The sequence below is a fragment of the Bufo bufo genome, chromosome 4 (genome assembly GCF_905171765.1).
Source record: "Bufo bufo chromosome 4, aBufBuf1.1, whole genome shotgun sequence".
NCBI lineage: Eukaryota > Metazoa > Chordata > Amphibia > Anura > Bufonidae > Bufo > Bufo bufo.
The window spans coordinates 228,910,717-228,925,382 of NC_053392.1; the positions used below are offsets into that span (position 1 = coordinate 228,910,717).

The 14,666-nt window shown below is 46.9% G+C and overlaps 1 protein-coding gene across 2 annotated transcripts in view; it reads left to right on the forward strand.

Moving 5' to 3' along the window:
* LOC120997972 (probable cation-transporting ATPase 13A4) overlaps nucleotides 1-14,666 on the forward strand; it is a 458,422-nt gene that overhangs the window by 383,522 nt on the left and 60,234 nt on the right. For both annotated transcript variants that reach the window (XM_040428359.1, XM_040428360.1), the window contains exon 27: nucleotides 12,439-12,608. In XM_040428359.1, coding sequence (XP_040284293.1) covers nucleotides 12,439-12,608 — 170 coding nt within the window. The remainder of the gene's footprint in view (nucleotides 1-12,438; nucleotides 12,609-14,666) is intronic.

Here is a 14,666-nt window from a genome sequence, read left to right on the forward strand (position 1 = left end):
ACTCCTCTGAGTGACGATGGTAAGCATGCTGCGCCATCTTGTCTGATTGAGCCGGGGAAAGAGACAGCTTCTTTCTGAGAAAAAACGGTCCATCCGCTCCTGGCTTTTCCCTGGACCTTTCTCTCCCTATCTTAATAATTAGGAGGGGTCACTGGCATTTTTAGGTTTAAAAGCACAGGTTTGTGAAGCAGGAGGTCGCTTCAGACCTCCATCATGCTCAGCGGCTGGGCTCCGCCCCTGTATTACCATTTTTAAAGGGGAGGGGTTATCCGAGTTATAACTACAGGGTGGGCCATTTATATGGATACACCTTAATAAAATGGGAATGGTTGGTGATATTAACTTCCTGTTTGTGGCACATTAGTATATGTGATGGGGGAAACTTTCCAAGATGGGTGGTGACCATGGCGGCCATTTTGAAGTCGGCCATTTTGAATCCAACTTTTGTTTTTTCAATAGGAAGAGGGTCATGTGACACATCAAACTTATTGGGAATTTCACACGAAAAACAATGGTGTGCTTGGTTTTAACATAACTTTATTCTTTCATGAGTTATTTACAAGTTTCTCTTTGTTTACAGCCATTGACATGTCACCAAGGTTAACACGTGAGTAGCGGATAGAAATTGTGTTAATGTCTGGTGAACGCAGTAACCGGGTCATTGCAGCAGATTTCAATGCAAGACACCCTACGAGACCACCCATCTCCCATGCTACAGTTAGCAAACTGCTGTCACTACCAGAGCTTTGAGACGTTCTCACAGCTCTGTTTCTCCACCCCTGTGATGATGTCACTACCAGAGCTTGGAGGAGTTCTCACTGCTCTGTTTCTCCGCCCCTGGGATGAGGTCATTACTTTCTGTTTCCTTCCTTCCAGCTGTTCCTCCTATGTTTGATTTCTCTGTCTTTAAATCACCCCTCCTCCTTTTGTAGAGTGTGGATTATATTTCTCATTTGAGTTGTAGCTCTTGCTTGAGTATCTTCACTTGTATGCTATCTTTTCACTGGACCTTTGTTCTGCTGCAGCAAGTACTCTGGATATTGCCACCTGTCTTTGGATCCGTCTTCTCTGCTGCCGCAGCACCTTCAGCTAAGTGTGCAGACATTGTAGTGTATCTGTTTGCTTTCTGACCGGATCCGAGGCGACCACGGTTCCCTCCATATACTGAGCAGGGCACCGGTGGCCGTGCCCCTTCCACTATTGTAGGGGTTACAGTGGTCATCAGTCTTAGGTACGCGGGCATGCCTCGTTCCACCATTAGGATCCAGGTATGTGCTTAGCAGCATAGGGAAAGCTTTGAGGGTCTGACAGGGGTCACCCTTTATCCTCCCTAGTTTGGGTCCGGTCAGTGGCTCTATTTTCTGTGTATGCTCTAGTTGCTCACTTACAGCCGTGACATTATAATCCACCAAAACCGTCTCTTTTGACATGGATCCGCTTTCTGGCCTGGTTGACCGCATGCAGGGTCTTTCTTTGGAGGTAGCGGATCTCCGTCAATCTAGGACTCAGCTTCAAGCATTGGGCTCTGCTCCGGCCCATGGAGTTTGTTGCGAGCCAAAGGTCTCACTTCCGGAAACGTTCTCCGGGGGCAGTGAGAATTTTGTTCGCTTCAGAGAGGCATGCAAACTCCATTTTTGCTTGTGTCCCCATTCCTCTGGTAATGAAGAGCAGAGGGTGAGGATTGCCATTTCCCTGCTCAGGGGTAATGCTCAGACTTGGGCATTTCCGCTGCCATCAGGGGATCCCTCCCTTCGATCCGTGGAAAGATTTTTTGTGGCCCTGGGGCAGATATATGATTACCCGGATCGTGTTGCGCTGGCCGAATCTAACTTACGTTTTTTATGCCAGAACAAACTGTCTGCAGAGTTTTATTGTTCTGAATTTCGGAGATGGGCAGCTGATTCAGGTTGGAATGATGCTGCACTCCGGAGTCAGTTCTGTCATGGTCTCTCAGAGAGATTGAAAGATGCGTTTGCTTTCCATGAGAGACCAACGTCCTTAGAGTCTGCCATGTCATTGGCGGTACGCCTTGACAGGCGTCTAAGAGAAAGAAACGAGACCTCTCTGTCCAGCCATTGTCAGTCTAGGGGCAGTGGTGCGGACTCATTCAGTGTGCAAGGGCCTCATCCTGTCTCGGTCCCCTCTGAGGAGGAGCCCATGCAGCTAGGTCGACTTGCCCCTGATAAAAGAGGATTTAGTCCTCAGAGTATGGTGTGTTTTTGTTGTGGGGGCATAGGTCATTTGGCAAATGTTTGTCCGTCTAGGACAGGGGTACTCAACTGGCGGACCGCGGTCCAAATACGGACCGCGGCCGCCAGTTGTCCGGACCCCGGCCATCCTTCAGAGCGCTGCTCCTCTCCTGCACACTGTGCCGTGCAGGAGGAGGAGCTTACCGGCGCACTTCCACCTGTCCCACAGCGCAGTGAGCCAGGGCTTCCTCCACATGTAGCGCTCCTCCTCCTGCACACTCTGGCAGCTCTGCTCAATACAGCGGCGCGGCACAGGAGCTGATAGTTCTCAGCAGCGCAGGAGGAGTCTCTCCCTCCCCCCTGTGCTGCTGCTGTCCCCGCCGCTGCCAATAAGAAGAGGCAGGAGGAGGAGGGGAGGGGCTGTGGCCACTGCGCCACCAATGAAGAAAACTGACCGGTATTACAAATACAGGAGGCGGGTGCTGGAATCAAATAGCCGGCACCCGACCTCTGTGACAGGGAGCTGCGATCAGCTGCAGTTGAGTTAACCCTTCAGGTGCGATACCTGAGGGGTTAATTGTAGCTGATCGCAGCCGCCTGTCACAAAGGTCGGGTGCCGGCTATTTGATTCCGGCACCCGCCTCCTGTATTTGTATAAGAAACGTTGGTGGCACAGTGCGCCCCCCCCCCCCCCAGTATAAGAAACATTGGTGGCGCAGTGCGCCCCCCCCCTCTTCCCCATTATAATAAACATTGGAGGCTCAGTGGGAAGCGCCAATGAGGGTTAAAAATAATAAAAGAAAATTAACTCACCTCCTCCAGTTCATCGCGTAACTGCCGGTCTCCAGTTCTTACTTCTTTCTTCAGGACCTGTGGTGACGTCACTGAGCTCATCACATGGCCCATTACCATGGTGATGGATCATGTGATGAGCTCAGTGATGTCACCACAGGTCCTGAAGAAAGAAGTAAGAACTGGAGACCGGCAGTTACGCGATCAACTGGAGGAGGTGAGTAAATTATTTTTTAACCCTCATTGGCACTGCCAACTGCACCACCAATGTTTATTATATTGGGGGGGCGCACTGCGCCACCAATGTTTATTATACTGGGGTGATGGGGGGGCACACTGCGCCACCAATGTTTATTATTTTGAGGGGGGCGCACTGCGCCACCAATGTTTATTGTGATGGGGGGGCACACTGCGCCACCAATGTTTATTATTTTGAGGGGGGGCGCACTGCGCCACCAATGTTTATTATATTGGGGGGCACACTGCGCCACCAATGTTTATTATATTGGGGGGCACACTGCGCCACCAATGTTTATTATATTGAAGGGGGGGCGCACTGCGCCACCAATGTTTATTATACTGGGGTGATGGGGGGGCACACTGCGCCACCAATGTTTATTATACTGGGGTGATGGGGGGGCACACTGCGCCATCAATGTTTATTATTTTGAGGGGGGGCGCACTGCGCCACCAATGTTTATTGTGATGGGGGGGCACACTGCGCCACCAATGTTTATTATTTTGAGGGGGGGCGCACTGCGCCACCAATGATTATTATATTGGGGGGCACACTGCGCCACCAATGTTTATTATTTTGAGGGGGGGCGCACTGCGCCACCAATGTTTATTATATTGGGGGGCACACTGCGCCACCAATGTTTATTATATTGAGGGGGGGGCGCACTGCGCCACCAATGTTTATTATACTGGGGTGATGGGGGGGCGCACTGCGCCACCAATGTTTATTATACTGAGGTGATGTGGGGGCGCACTGCGCCACCAATGTTTATTATATTGAGGGGGGGCGCACTGCGCCACCAATGTTTATTGTGATGGGGGGGTGCACTGCGCCACCAATGTTTATTATTTTGAGGGGGGGCGCACTGCGCCACCAATGTTTATTATATTGAGGGGGCCGCCAGACGAAAAAGTCGGACATGTAGTACTTTTATTCTGGCGGCCTCTCACCGTGCTGCGCCGTAACTCTGCCCCCATCCCCATTATAGTCGATGGGCACAGAGCAGCGGCACGGCGAAGTAGTGGCAAGATGGATCTGACAGGGTGAGCAGCCTGTCGGATCCATCCTGCTGCAAGTGTGAAAGTACCCTTACTAATGAGCGCTTCCATCATGGAACGCCCATTAGTACAGCCTTTACCTCCACCGCTACTTGTGCTAGTAAAAAAAAAAATATATTACGATTACGGTACCTCCACCTCCATTTGCTCACGCTGTGGAGAACACTCCCTGCTGACTAGAAGCTCAGGACAGGACCTACAAGACGTCATCACGTTAGAGCACCGGTCCTGAGCTTGCAGTCAGCAGCGAATGTTCACCGCAGCCAGGTGAATGCAAATTTTTTTTTTTTTTTTGCAAAAGCAGAGAAGGGGGGCAATACTCTTACTGGGGGCACTAATGGGGACATTATTCTTACTGGGGCACTAATGTGGCCATTACTAATTCTGGGACTTACCCGGGGCGCTCCACTATAACGTCAGAGCGCCCCACGCGCATGTATCACATGATCGCATGGCATCTTTACTGTTGGCGTTCAGCTCGGACCTTCACCTGACTGCAGACCCTGGTATGTGGACCTTTAATAAAACTAGTTGAGTACCCCTGGTCTAGGAGATTCTTGAACTGTACTAAGAGCGATAATAAGAGAAAAACCTCAAAAGGTAAATCATCAAACTCTCCTTCATCTGCTACTTTGGGCAAAGTTGATGTAGGAATTGATGCTTTTCCTCTGACCTGCAGTTCCCGTTTTCTCCTGTCTGCCAGGGTGGCGCTAGAGAGCAAAGTCATTTCTTGTGAGATTTTTGTCGATAGTGGAGCGGCCGTCAATCTTATTGACACTCAATTTGTAGCCATGCATGGTTTTCAGGTTTGTACATTAGAAAAGGATATACCTGTTTTTGCTATTGACTCTGCTCCACTCTCACAGAGATCTCTGAAGGGCATTGTTCACAATATCTGGTTGGCTGTGGGTGACACTCATGTGGAGGATATATCTTGTTTTGTCCTTAACGGATTGCCTTCTCCTCTAGTTTTGGGGTTACCCTGGCTCACTAGACATAACCCCACTATTGATTGGCAAGGAAGGCAAATAAATGAGTGGAGTGACTTTTGTAGAGAGAATTGTCTCACAGCGACTTTTGCAGAGGTGTCTACTAAAACTGTGCCATCATTTCTCTCTGATTTCTCGGACGTGTTTTCCGAGAGCGGTGTTCAGGAGCTACATCCTCACCGGGAGTTTGACTGTCCCATTAACCTCATTCCCGGCGCCAAGCTGCCAAAAGCACGCCTCTACAATCTCTCACAACCGGAAAGAATCGCAATGCGAACCTATATCTCCGAGAGTCTTGATAAGGGGCATATTCTTCCCTCAAAATTACCTGTTGCCGCTGGGTTTTTTTTTGTTAAAAAAAAAGATGGCTCTCTGAGACCTTGCCTAGATTTTAGGGAGCTGAACCGTATCACGATTCGCGATCCCTATCCCCTTCCTCTGATCCCGGACCTCTTCAACCAAATTGTTGGGGCCAAGGTTTTTTCCAAATTGGATTTGAGAGGCGCGTACAACCTGGTCAGGGTCAGAGAGGGGGATGAATGGAAAACGGCCTTTAATACCCCTAACGGGCATTTCGAGAATCTCGTTATGCCTTTCGGCCTGATGAATGCTCCGGCCGTCTTTCAGCATTTTGTTAACAGTATTTTCTACCATTTAATGGGGAAATTTGTATTTGTGTATCTTGATGATATTTTGATTTTTTCCCCTGATGTTCAGACCCATCAGGATCATCTTTTTCAGGTTCTGCAGATTCTGCGGGAAAATAAATTGTACGCCAAGCTGGAGAAATGTGTTTTTATGGTATCAGAGATTCAATTTCTGGGTTTTCTCCTCTCTGCTTCTGGTTTTCGCATGGATCCGGAGAAGGTCCGTGCTGTACTTGAGTGGGAGCTTCCCGAGAATCAGAAGGCATTGATGCGCTTTCTGGGTTTTGCGAACTATTACAGAAAGTTCATTTTGAATTATTCCTCTGTTGTCAAACCCCTCACTGACATGACAAAAAAGGGGGCGGATTTTTCCTCCTGGTCGGAGGAGGCGCTTGCAGCTTTTTCTAAGATTAAAGAGAGTTTTGCGTCTGCTCCCGTCTTGGTGCATCCCGATGTTTCCTTACCTTTTATTGTTGAGGTGGATGCTTCCGAGGTGGGTGTGGGTGTGGTTTTGTCCCAGGGCCCTTCTCCTGCCAAATGGCGACCCTGTGCCTTTTTCTCTAAAAAACTCTCCCCGGCAGAGAAAAACTATGATGTTAGAGATAGGGAGTTGTTGGCCATCAAGTTGGCTTTCGAGGAATGGCGCAATTTGTTGGAGGGGGCCAGGCACCCTATCACCGTTTTTACCGACCATAAGAATCTGGCATACTTGGAGTCGGCCAGGCGTATGAATCCGAGACAGGCCAGATGGTCTCTGTTCTTCTCCAGATTCAATTTTGTCGTTACATTCCGCCCTGGGATCAAAAATGTGAAGGCTGATGCTCTCTCTCGCTGTTTTCCGGGAGGAGCAAACTCCGAGGACCCGGGTCCCATTTTGGCGGAGGGGGTAGTTGTTTCTGCTCTATATTCTGATTTGGAGGCCGAGGTCCAGGCTGCCCAGACTGAGGCACCTGCCCGTTGTCCTTCTGGGAAGTTGTTTGTGCCTCCTGAGCTACGTCACAAACTCTTCAAGGAGCATCATGATACTGTTCTTGCTGGTCACCCCGGGAGTAGAGCCACGGTAGATCTCATTGCTCGGAGATTTTGGTGGCCGGCTCTTCGTAAGTCGGTGGAGGGTTTTGTGGCTGCTTGTGAGACGTGTGCTCGCGCTAAGGTCCCTCGTTCACGGCCTTCAGGTTCCCTTCTCCCGTTACCCATACCTTCCCGTCCTTGGACACACCTGTCCATGGACTTTATCACGGATCTTCCTCGTTCCTCAGGGAAGTCGGTGATCCTGGTGGTGGTGGACCGTTTTAGCAAGATGGCTTATTTCGTACCTTTCCCTGGTTTACCCAATGCTAAAACGTTGGCGCAAGCTTTTGTCGACCATATTGTTAAGTTGCATGGCATTCCCTCTGATATTGTTTCCGATAGAGGCACGCAGTTTGTGTCCAGATTCTGGAAGGCTTTCTGTTCTCGCCTGGGGGTTCGGCTGTCCTTCTCTTCTGCTTTTCACCCGCAGTCGAATGGTCAGACTGAGCGCCTCAATCAGAATCTGGAGACATATTTGCGCTGTTTTGTGGCAGAGAATCAGGAGGATTGGTGTTCATTTCTCCCTCTTGCTGAGTTTGCTCTGAACAACCGTCGTCAGGAATATTCTGATAAGTCACCATTCTTTGGTGCATATGGGTTCCATCCGCAGTTTGGGACATTCTCGGGAGGGGCTCCTTCTGGTTTACCTGAGGAGGAGATATTTTCCTCGTCTTTGTCTACCATTTGGCAAAAGATTCAGAGTAATCTTAGAAAGATGAGTGAGAAGTATAAGCGTGTGGCTGATAAGAGACGTGTGCCTGGTCCGGACCTGAATGTGGGTGATCTGGTGTGGTTGTCTACAAGAAATATTAAACTGAAGGTTCCCTCCTGGAAATTGGGTCCCAAGTTTATTGGGCCTTATAAAATCTTGTCAGTCATCAATCCTGTTGCCTTCCGTCTTGATCTTCCACGGGTTTGGAAGATACATAATGTATTTCACAGATCTCTCTTAAAACCATATGTCCAGCCCACGGTACCCTCCTCTTTGCCTCCTCCTCCGATTCTGGTTGATGGCAATCTGGAGTTTGAGGTTTCCAGAATTGTGGACTCTCGCATTGTCCGCGGTTCTCTTAAGTACCTCGGTCATTGGAGGGGTTATGGTCCTGAGGAGAGGATGTGGGTTCCGGTGTCGGACATTAAAGCCACTCGCCTCATCAGGGCATTTCATAGGGCTCATCCTGAGAAGGTGGGTCCTGGGTGTCCGGAGTCCACCCGTAGAGGGGGGGGGGTACTGTCACTACCAGAGCTTTGATACGTTCTCACAGCTCTGTTTCTCCACCCCTGTGATGATGTCACTACCAGAGCTTGGAGGAGTTCTCACTGCTCTGTTTCTCCGCCCCTGGGATGAGGTCATTACTTTCTGTTTCCTTCCTTCCAGCTGTTCCTCCTATGTTTGATTTCTCTGTCTTTAAATCACCCCTCCTCCTTTTGTAGAGTGTGGATTATATTTCTCATTTGAGTTGTAGCTCTTGCTTGAGTATCTTCACTTGTATGCTATCTTTTCACTGGACCTTTGTTCTGCTGCAGCAAGTACTCTGGATATTGCCACCTGTCTTTGGATCCGTCTTCTCTGCTGCCGCAGCACCTTCAGCTAAGTGTGCAGACATTGTAGTGTATCTGTTTGTTTTCTGACCGGATCCGAGGCAACCACGGTTCCCTCCATATACTGAGCAGGGCACCGGTGGCCGTGCCCCTTCCACTATTGTAGAGGTTACAGTGGTCATCAGTCTTAGGTACGCGGGCATGCCTCGTTCCACCATTAGGATCCGGGTATGTGCTTAGCAGCATAGGGAAAGCTTTGAGGGTCTGACAGGGGTCACCCTTTATCATCCCTAGTTTGGGTCCGGTCAGTGGCTCTATTTTCTGTGTATGCTCTAGTTGCTCACTTACAGCCGTGACAACTGCTTGCTAAGTTTCAGGAAACTGGTTCAGTGTTGGATTTGCCAAAATGTGGACGCATGAAATCTGTCTCTAATGAAGAAACATCAGTTGCTGTCCTAGCTTCATTCAGCAAGAGCCCACAGCATAGCATTCGCCGCATGTCACTGGAGAGTGGTATTAGTCGAAAATCCCTTTGGCAGATATTAGCTACTCACAAATGGCACCCTTACAAACTCCAGCTACTTCAAGCAACTCAACGAGGATGACCCAGATCGGCGCACTGAATTTGCAGAATGGGCAAAACAAAAATTGGAACAGGACCCTCAGTTTACGCAGAAGATTTTGTTCAGTGATGAGGCAAACTTTTATGTGAATTGTGAAGTTAACAAACAAAACCACCGCTATTGGTCTGACACTAACCCACATTGCATAGATCCCTCCAAGACTGTTGGAACAAAAAAATTGATGGTATGGTGTGGTATATGGGGTACAAAGATAGTGGGGCCATTCTTCATCAATGGAAACCTCAAGGCCACTGGATATGCGAAATTGCTACATGATGATGTGTTTCCCTCTTTATGCACTGAAGCTGGCACGTTCCCTGAGTTTTTCCAGCAAGATGGTTTACCACCACATTATGGGTGTGAGGTCCGAGCATTCCTAGATGAACAGTTTCCTGGAAAGTGGCTTAGTCATCGTGGGCCAGTTGAATGGCCCCCAAGGTCTCGCGATCTGACCCCCTTAGACTTTTATCTTTGGGGTCATCTGAAGGCAATTGTCTATGCTGTGAAGATACGAGATGTGCAGCACCTGAAACTACGGATACTGGAAGCCTGTGCTAGCATTTCTCCTGCAGTGTTGCTATCAGTGTGTGAAGAGTGGGAGAAGAGGGTTGCATTGACAATCCAACACAATGGATTGAACACATTTTATAAGTGGTCAGAAACTTGTAAATAACTCATGAAAGAATAAAGTTACGTTAAAACCAAGCACACCATTGTTTTTCATGTGAAATTCCCAATAAGTTTGATGTGTCACATGACCCTCTTCCTATTGAAAAAACAAAAGTTGGATTCAAAATGGCCGACTTCAAAATGGCCGCCATGGTCACCACCCATCTTGAAAAGTTTCCCCCCTCACATATACTAATGTGCCACAAACAGGAAGTTAATATTACCAACCATTCCCATTTTTGAAGGTGTATCCATATAAATGGCCCACCCTGTATATATGTTATGGTGGTTTATAAGATTATTAAAAATACATTTATAATTTACTCACATTATTTATTCTGCAGGCTTTCTGAACTGCCGATGTGGGTCACGTGACCCCTGACATCATCCACCAGGCTCCGGTGGTGATGTCTCGTGTACACGAAATGTCAGAGCCTTGTGTGCCTGCCCCCTCTCTCTCCTCTGGCTGCCGCCGCTCCTGTGAACGATCACGCATGCGCGATCCTTACCAGTGACGGAAGCCGTGCAGAAAGATTCAACAGTGTGCCCGCTCCCTCCCTCTGATCCTATCTAAGCTATTTCACAGCTATATGTATCTATGCTATATGACAGCTATATGTATCTAAGCTATATCACAGCTATATGTATCTAAGCTATATCTAAGCTATATCTATCTAAGCTATATGACAGCTATATCTATCTAAGCTATATGACAGCTATATGTATCAGTGTCATGTGTCATATAGCTTAGATACATATAGCTGTCATATAGATTAGATACATATGGCTGTTATATAGCTTAGATACATATAGCTGTCATATAGCTCAGATACATATAGCTGTCATATAGCTTTGATACATATATATCTGTTTATCTGCAATGTGGCAGGAAGATATTCTGCCTGTGTGAGCTAGGAGATGATCATGTGACTGTGTTTTTTATGCAAAATTAGGATGTGCAGAGCAGGGGGCGGGGAAGGTTAGATTAGTCACACCCACAAATATTCATGAGGGAGGGCTCAGTCATTGCTGTTACACGCCCCCACAGCTTTGCTGCAGCATTTAAACAAAGCAATAATAACAGAACTAAGGTGTAAGTATGGGTTTTGTCTTATGAAGTCAAGCTTAGCTAATGTATATGTATGTCCTGATGAGTTTTACAATTTTTTTTTCCCCCCGTAACTCGGATAACCCCTTTAATGGCCGTTAGATGGGTGCAATTCTATCTAAGCAGCCCCATTGATTTATAGGCTAAATAAGGTTTTAACATAGCGATTTGTGACAAATAAATTTGTAACTAGTATTGAGCGAATTGAAGTTCACAAAGAGGACTTCGATCCGAATTTGAGGGAAAATTCGATTTGCTTTGTAGCCGAATTTCCTCATGCTTTGTGGTAATGAATCAATTTTCCCTAAAATGGTGGTAAAAAAAAAAAATCATACTAATCTATTTGTATGCAAAGAGTCCACCGCAGCCATCTTGATTGAAGATCCCGCGCAAAATGTTGTGCGCCGTGACGTATGACGTCACCATGCCAGCCAGTAAGGGGAGGTCATCAGGCACTGTGCGAGATTGCACTGGATCGTCAATAAACATGGCCTTGGCAGATTCTTCGTGAGAAAATGAATAGGGTAAGTATTTATTTATGGTCATCTCTGATGCCGCGTTCAGCGATGAACTCGGCATCTGAGGGCTTCAAAGATGCTGGGCGGAACCATTGCCATTCCCTGTCATTGCACCTTCTACTCACAAAGAAATGAGCTTTGTGACAAAGCAATTCGTCACAAAGCAAATTTATTGTCAAACCGGCAAAGATGCTGAATCAAATTTTTCAAAACTTCGCTCATCTCGAGTGGCCACAACTCCACTCACTGACCCCTCCGCTCCTGTTTCCTATTTGTCGGCAGCTCGGACCTGCCAATTTTCTCCTTCTTCCGGGTGGGCCCAGAGTAGTTGCTGCCTCTTATCACAGGCTGTGGCCTGCTTCCTTTCAGCACTGACTCTTGTGGGTGCGAGTGCGAGTGCTTGCACCCACTTTGGCTCTTAAAGGGTCAGTGCATGCTCTTCATCAGCCTATGGCTGGTCATCCAGAGACATTGAGGGAACCTTCCACTGTGAGAATTTGTCTGAGCAATAGGTTCCAGTTTGCTAGTTCCTGCAAAGGTGTGCTGTTTAGGTTTGTTTCCCTGTGCACTGTCTGTGTCCTGGATTTTGACCCTTGACCCTGATTTTTTGGAATTGCTTGTGTTACAAATTCATTAGCTCAGTTCCTGTAGAGTAGGTATAGTATAGTGGAAGAGCTAACTCTTAGTGTCATCCTCCTAGTCGCAGCACTCTGTACCCATAGCGAATAACAAACATCCTCTTTTGCAGTTGGTTTATCTATATACTCTGCCCTATTCATGAATACTGAATTCCTTTGTTTTGCTCTATTGTTGCAATAAACTCTTAGAATAACAAGGGATGAAACAAGCAAAAAAAATAAAAAATACATAAAATAATGTATTATTCAGATACTGGCTTTGAATGTATATTCATGCTGATTGCAATACAAAAAATAACCTTTAAAACTGTGTTATAAGCAAACCGTATTATAATCGCTGTTTTCTTCTCCCACAGCGCATGCCTTCCATTAAACTACAGCACAGGAAATATTACAGTGAGACAACATAGATATGCCGAGAACTTTTTCACAACAACCATGTTTCCTATAACCACTTTCCATCAAATTGTTGCTGCAATTGTGTTTGCCAAAGGAAAGCCATTCCGACAGCCTTTATATACTAACTGTAAGTATTAATTAATATTGAATATGTTTCTTTAATTTCAAAAGTCAGCAGCTAAATATCAAATACCCAGGAGGAGTGTTGACTTTTTTCCCGCCTGAGATAAGAAGTAAAATAGCTCCCATTCCTTCTTTAAGTTGAGGATAGTCTTTTAAAAATCCTGTTTTAATGACAAAAAAACGCATTAACACTGCATATCTTCTACAAAAATCAATTTATAACAAAACAATGCAGAATAAAGTCACATGGCATTAAATAATACAGCTTGTATTGTAAATTCGTTATTTCATGCATATACAGTATGTCATGAATACATACATACAGGTGAAACTAGAAAAAGTTTATTTATTTCAGTAATGCAACTTAAAAGGTGAAACTAATATATGAGATAGACTCATTACATGCAAAGCGAGATATTTCAAGCCTTTATTTGTTATAATTTGGATGATTATGGCTTACAGCTTATGAAACCCCAAAGTCACAGTTTTGAGGTACCCTTTGCTCAGGGGATATGGATTAACCCCTTAAGGATGCAGGGCGTACCGGTACGCCCTATTTCCCGAGTCCTTAAGGACTCAGGGCGTACCGGTACGTCCTAACTTTAAATCGTTATGCCGGCGCCGCAGGGGTTAATCGGAACAGGATGCCGGCTGAATCATTCAGCCGGCATCCTGTCACAACGCTAGGGGGGGTCATGTGACCCCCCCCCCCGTATCGGCGATCGCCGCAAACCGCAGGTCAATTCAGACCTGCGGTTTGCTGCGCTTTCTGCAGTTTCTGATCCCCGCGGTCCCTAGTGGGTATACCAGGGTTCCAGCACATTGCTGACACCCTGGTATAAACGGCTGACATCTGTGCAGATTTCAGCCGTTTAACCCTTTCCATACCGCTGTCCATACGGACCGCTGTATGGAAAAAGTTAACAGTAAAAGGGAGCTCCCTCCCTCTCCCATCGGGGGACTGCTGTGCCTTTGCAGCCCCCCGATGGAGAGGGAAAGAGCTCCCAGACAGCCCCCCAACAGCCCCGTCCTTACCCTTCCCCCTCTGCGAAGTTCTGACCATTACTGAGCAGACGGGGAAGGTTCCCATGGCAACAGGACGCCGTCTCAGGCATCCTGCTGTCCATGGTGCTGAACAGATCTGTGCTAAAGGCAGAGATCTGTTCAGACAAAGTGTAAGTAAAATACAGTACAAAACACTATATGGTGTACTGTACTGTATTATACAGACATCAGACCCATTGGATCTTCAAGAACCAAGTGGGTCTTGGTCCAAAAAAAAGTGAAAAGAAAGTCAAAATCAAAAAACACATTTATCACTGATTAAAAATGAAAAAAAAAAAATAATTCCCTACACACGGGTTGACAGATTACTGGGAGGGGCTGGAGACGATCCAGCGGTCATGGTCCATATCGGAACCAATGACAAAGTTAGAGGTAGGTGGAGAGTCCTTTAAAAATGATTTCAGGGATTTAGGTCAAAAGCTGAGGGCAAGGACCTCTAAGGTAGTATTTTCCGAAATACTGCCTGTACCACGAGCCACACAAGAAAGGCAATGGGAGATTAGGGAGATTAACAAGTGGCTCAAGAACTGGTGTAGGATGGAGGGGTTTGGGTTCCTGGAGAACTGGGCCGATTTTTCTATCGGCAACAGGCTCTATCGTAGGGACGGGCTGCACCTCAATGGGGAAGGGGCAGCTGTGCTGGGGAGAAAGATGGCTAGAAGGTTGGAGGAGTGTTTAAACTAGGGACTGGGGGGGAGGGTAATTACGTTATAGGAGGGGAATATAGTGTAGATAGAGACCGGGGGCAAGGTAATAAGAATGGGGGAGGAATGGAAGGAGGGACTAGAACAATTCAGAAGGAAAGGTGTAGGGTAAAAAATATACATAAACCTCTCAAATGTATGTATACTAATGCCAGAAGCCTGACTAATAAAACTAGTGAACTGGAATTAGTGATGTGTGAGGAGGACTATGACATAGTGGGAATAACTGAGACATGGCTGGATGATAGCTATGACTGGGCAGTTAATGTACAAGGTTACAGTCTGTTTAGAAA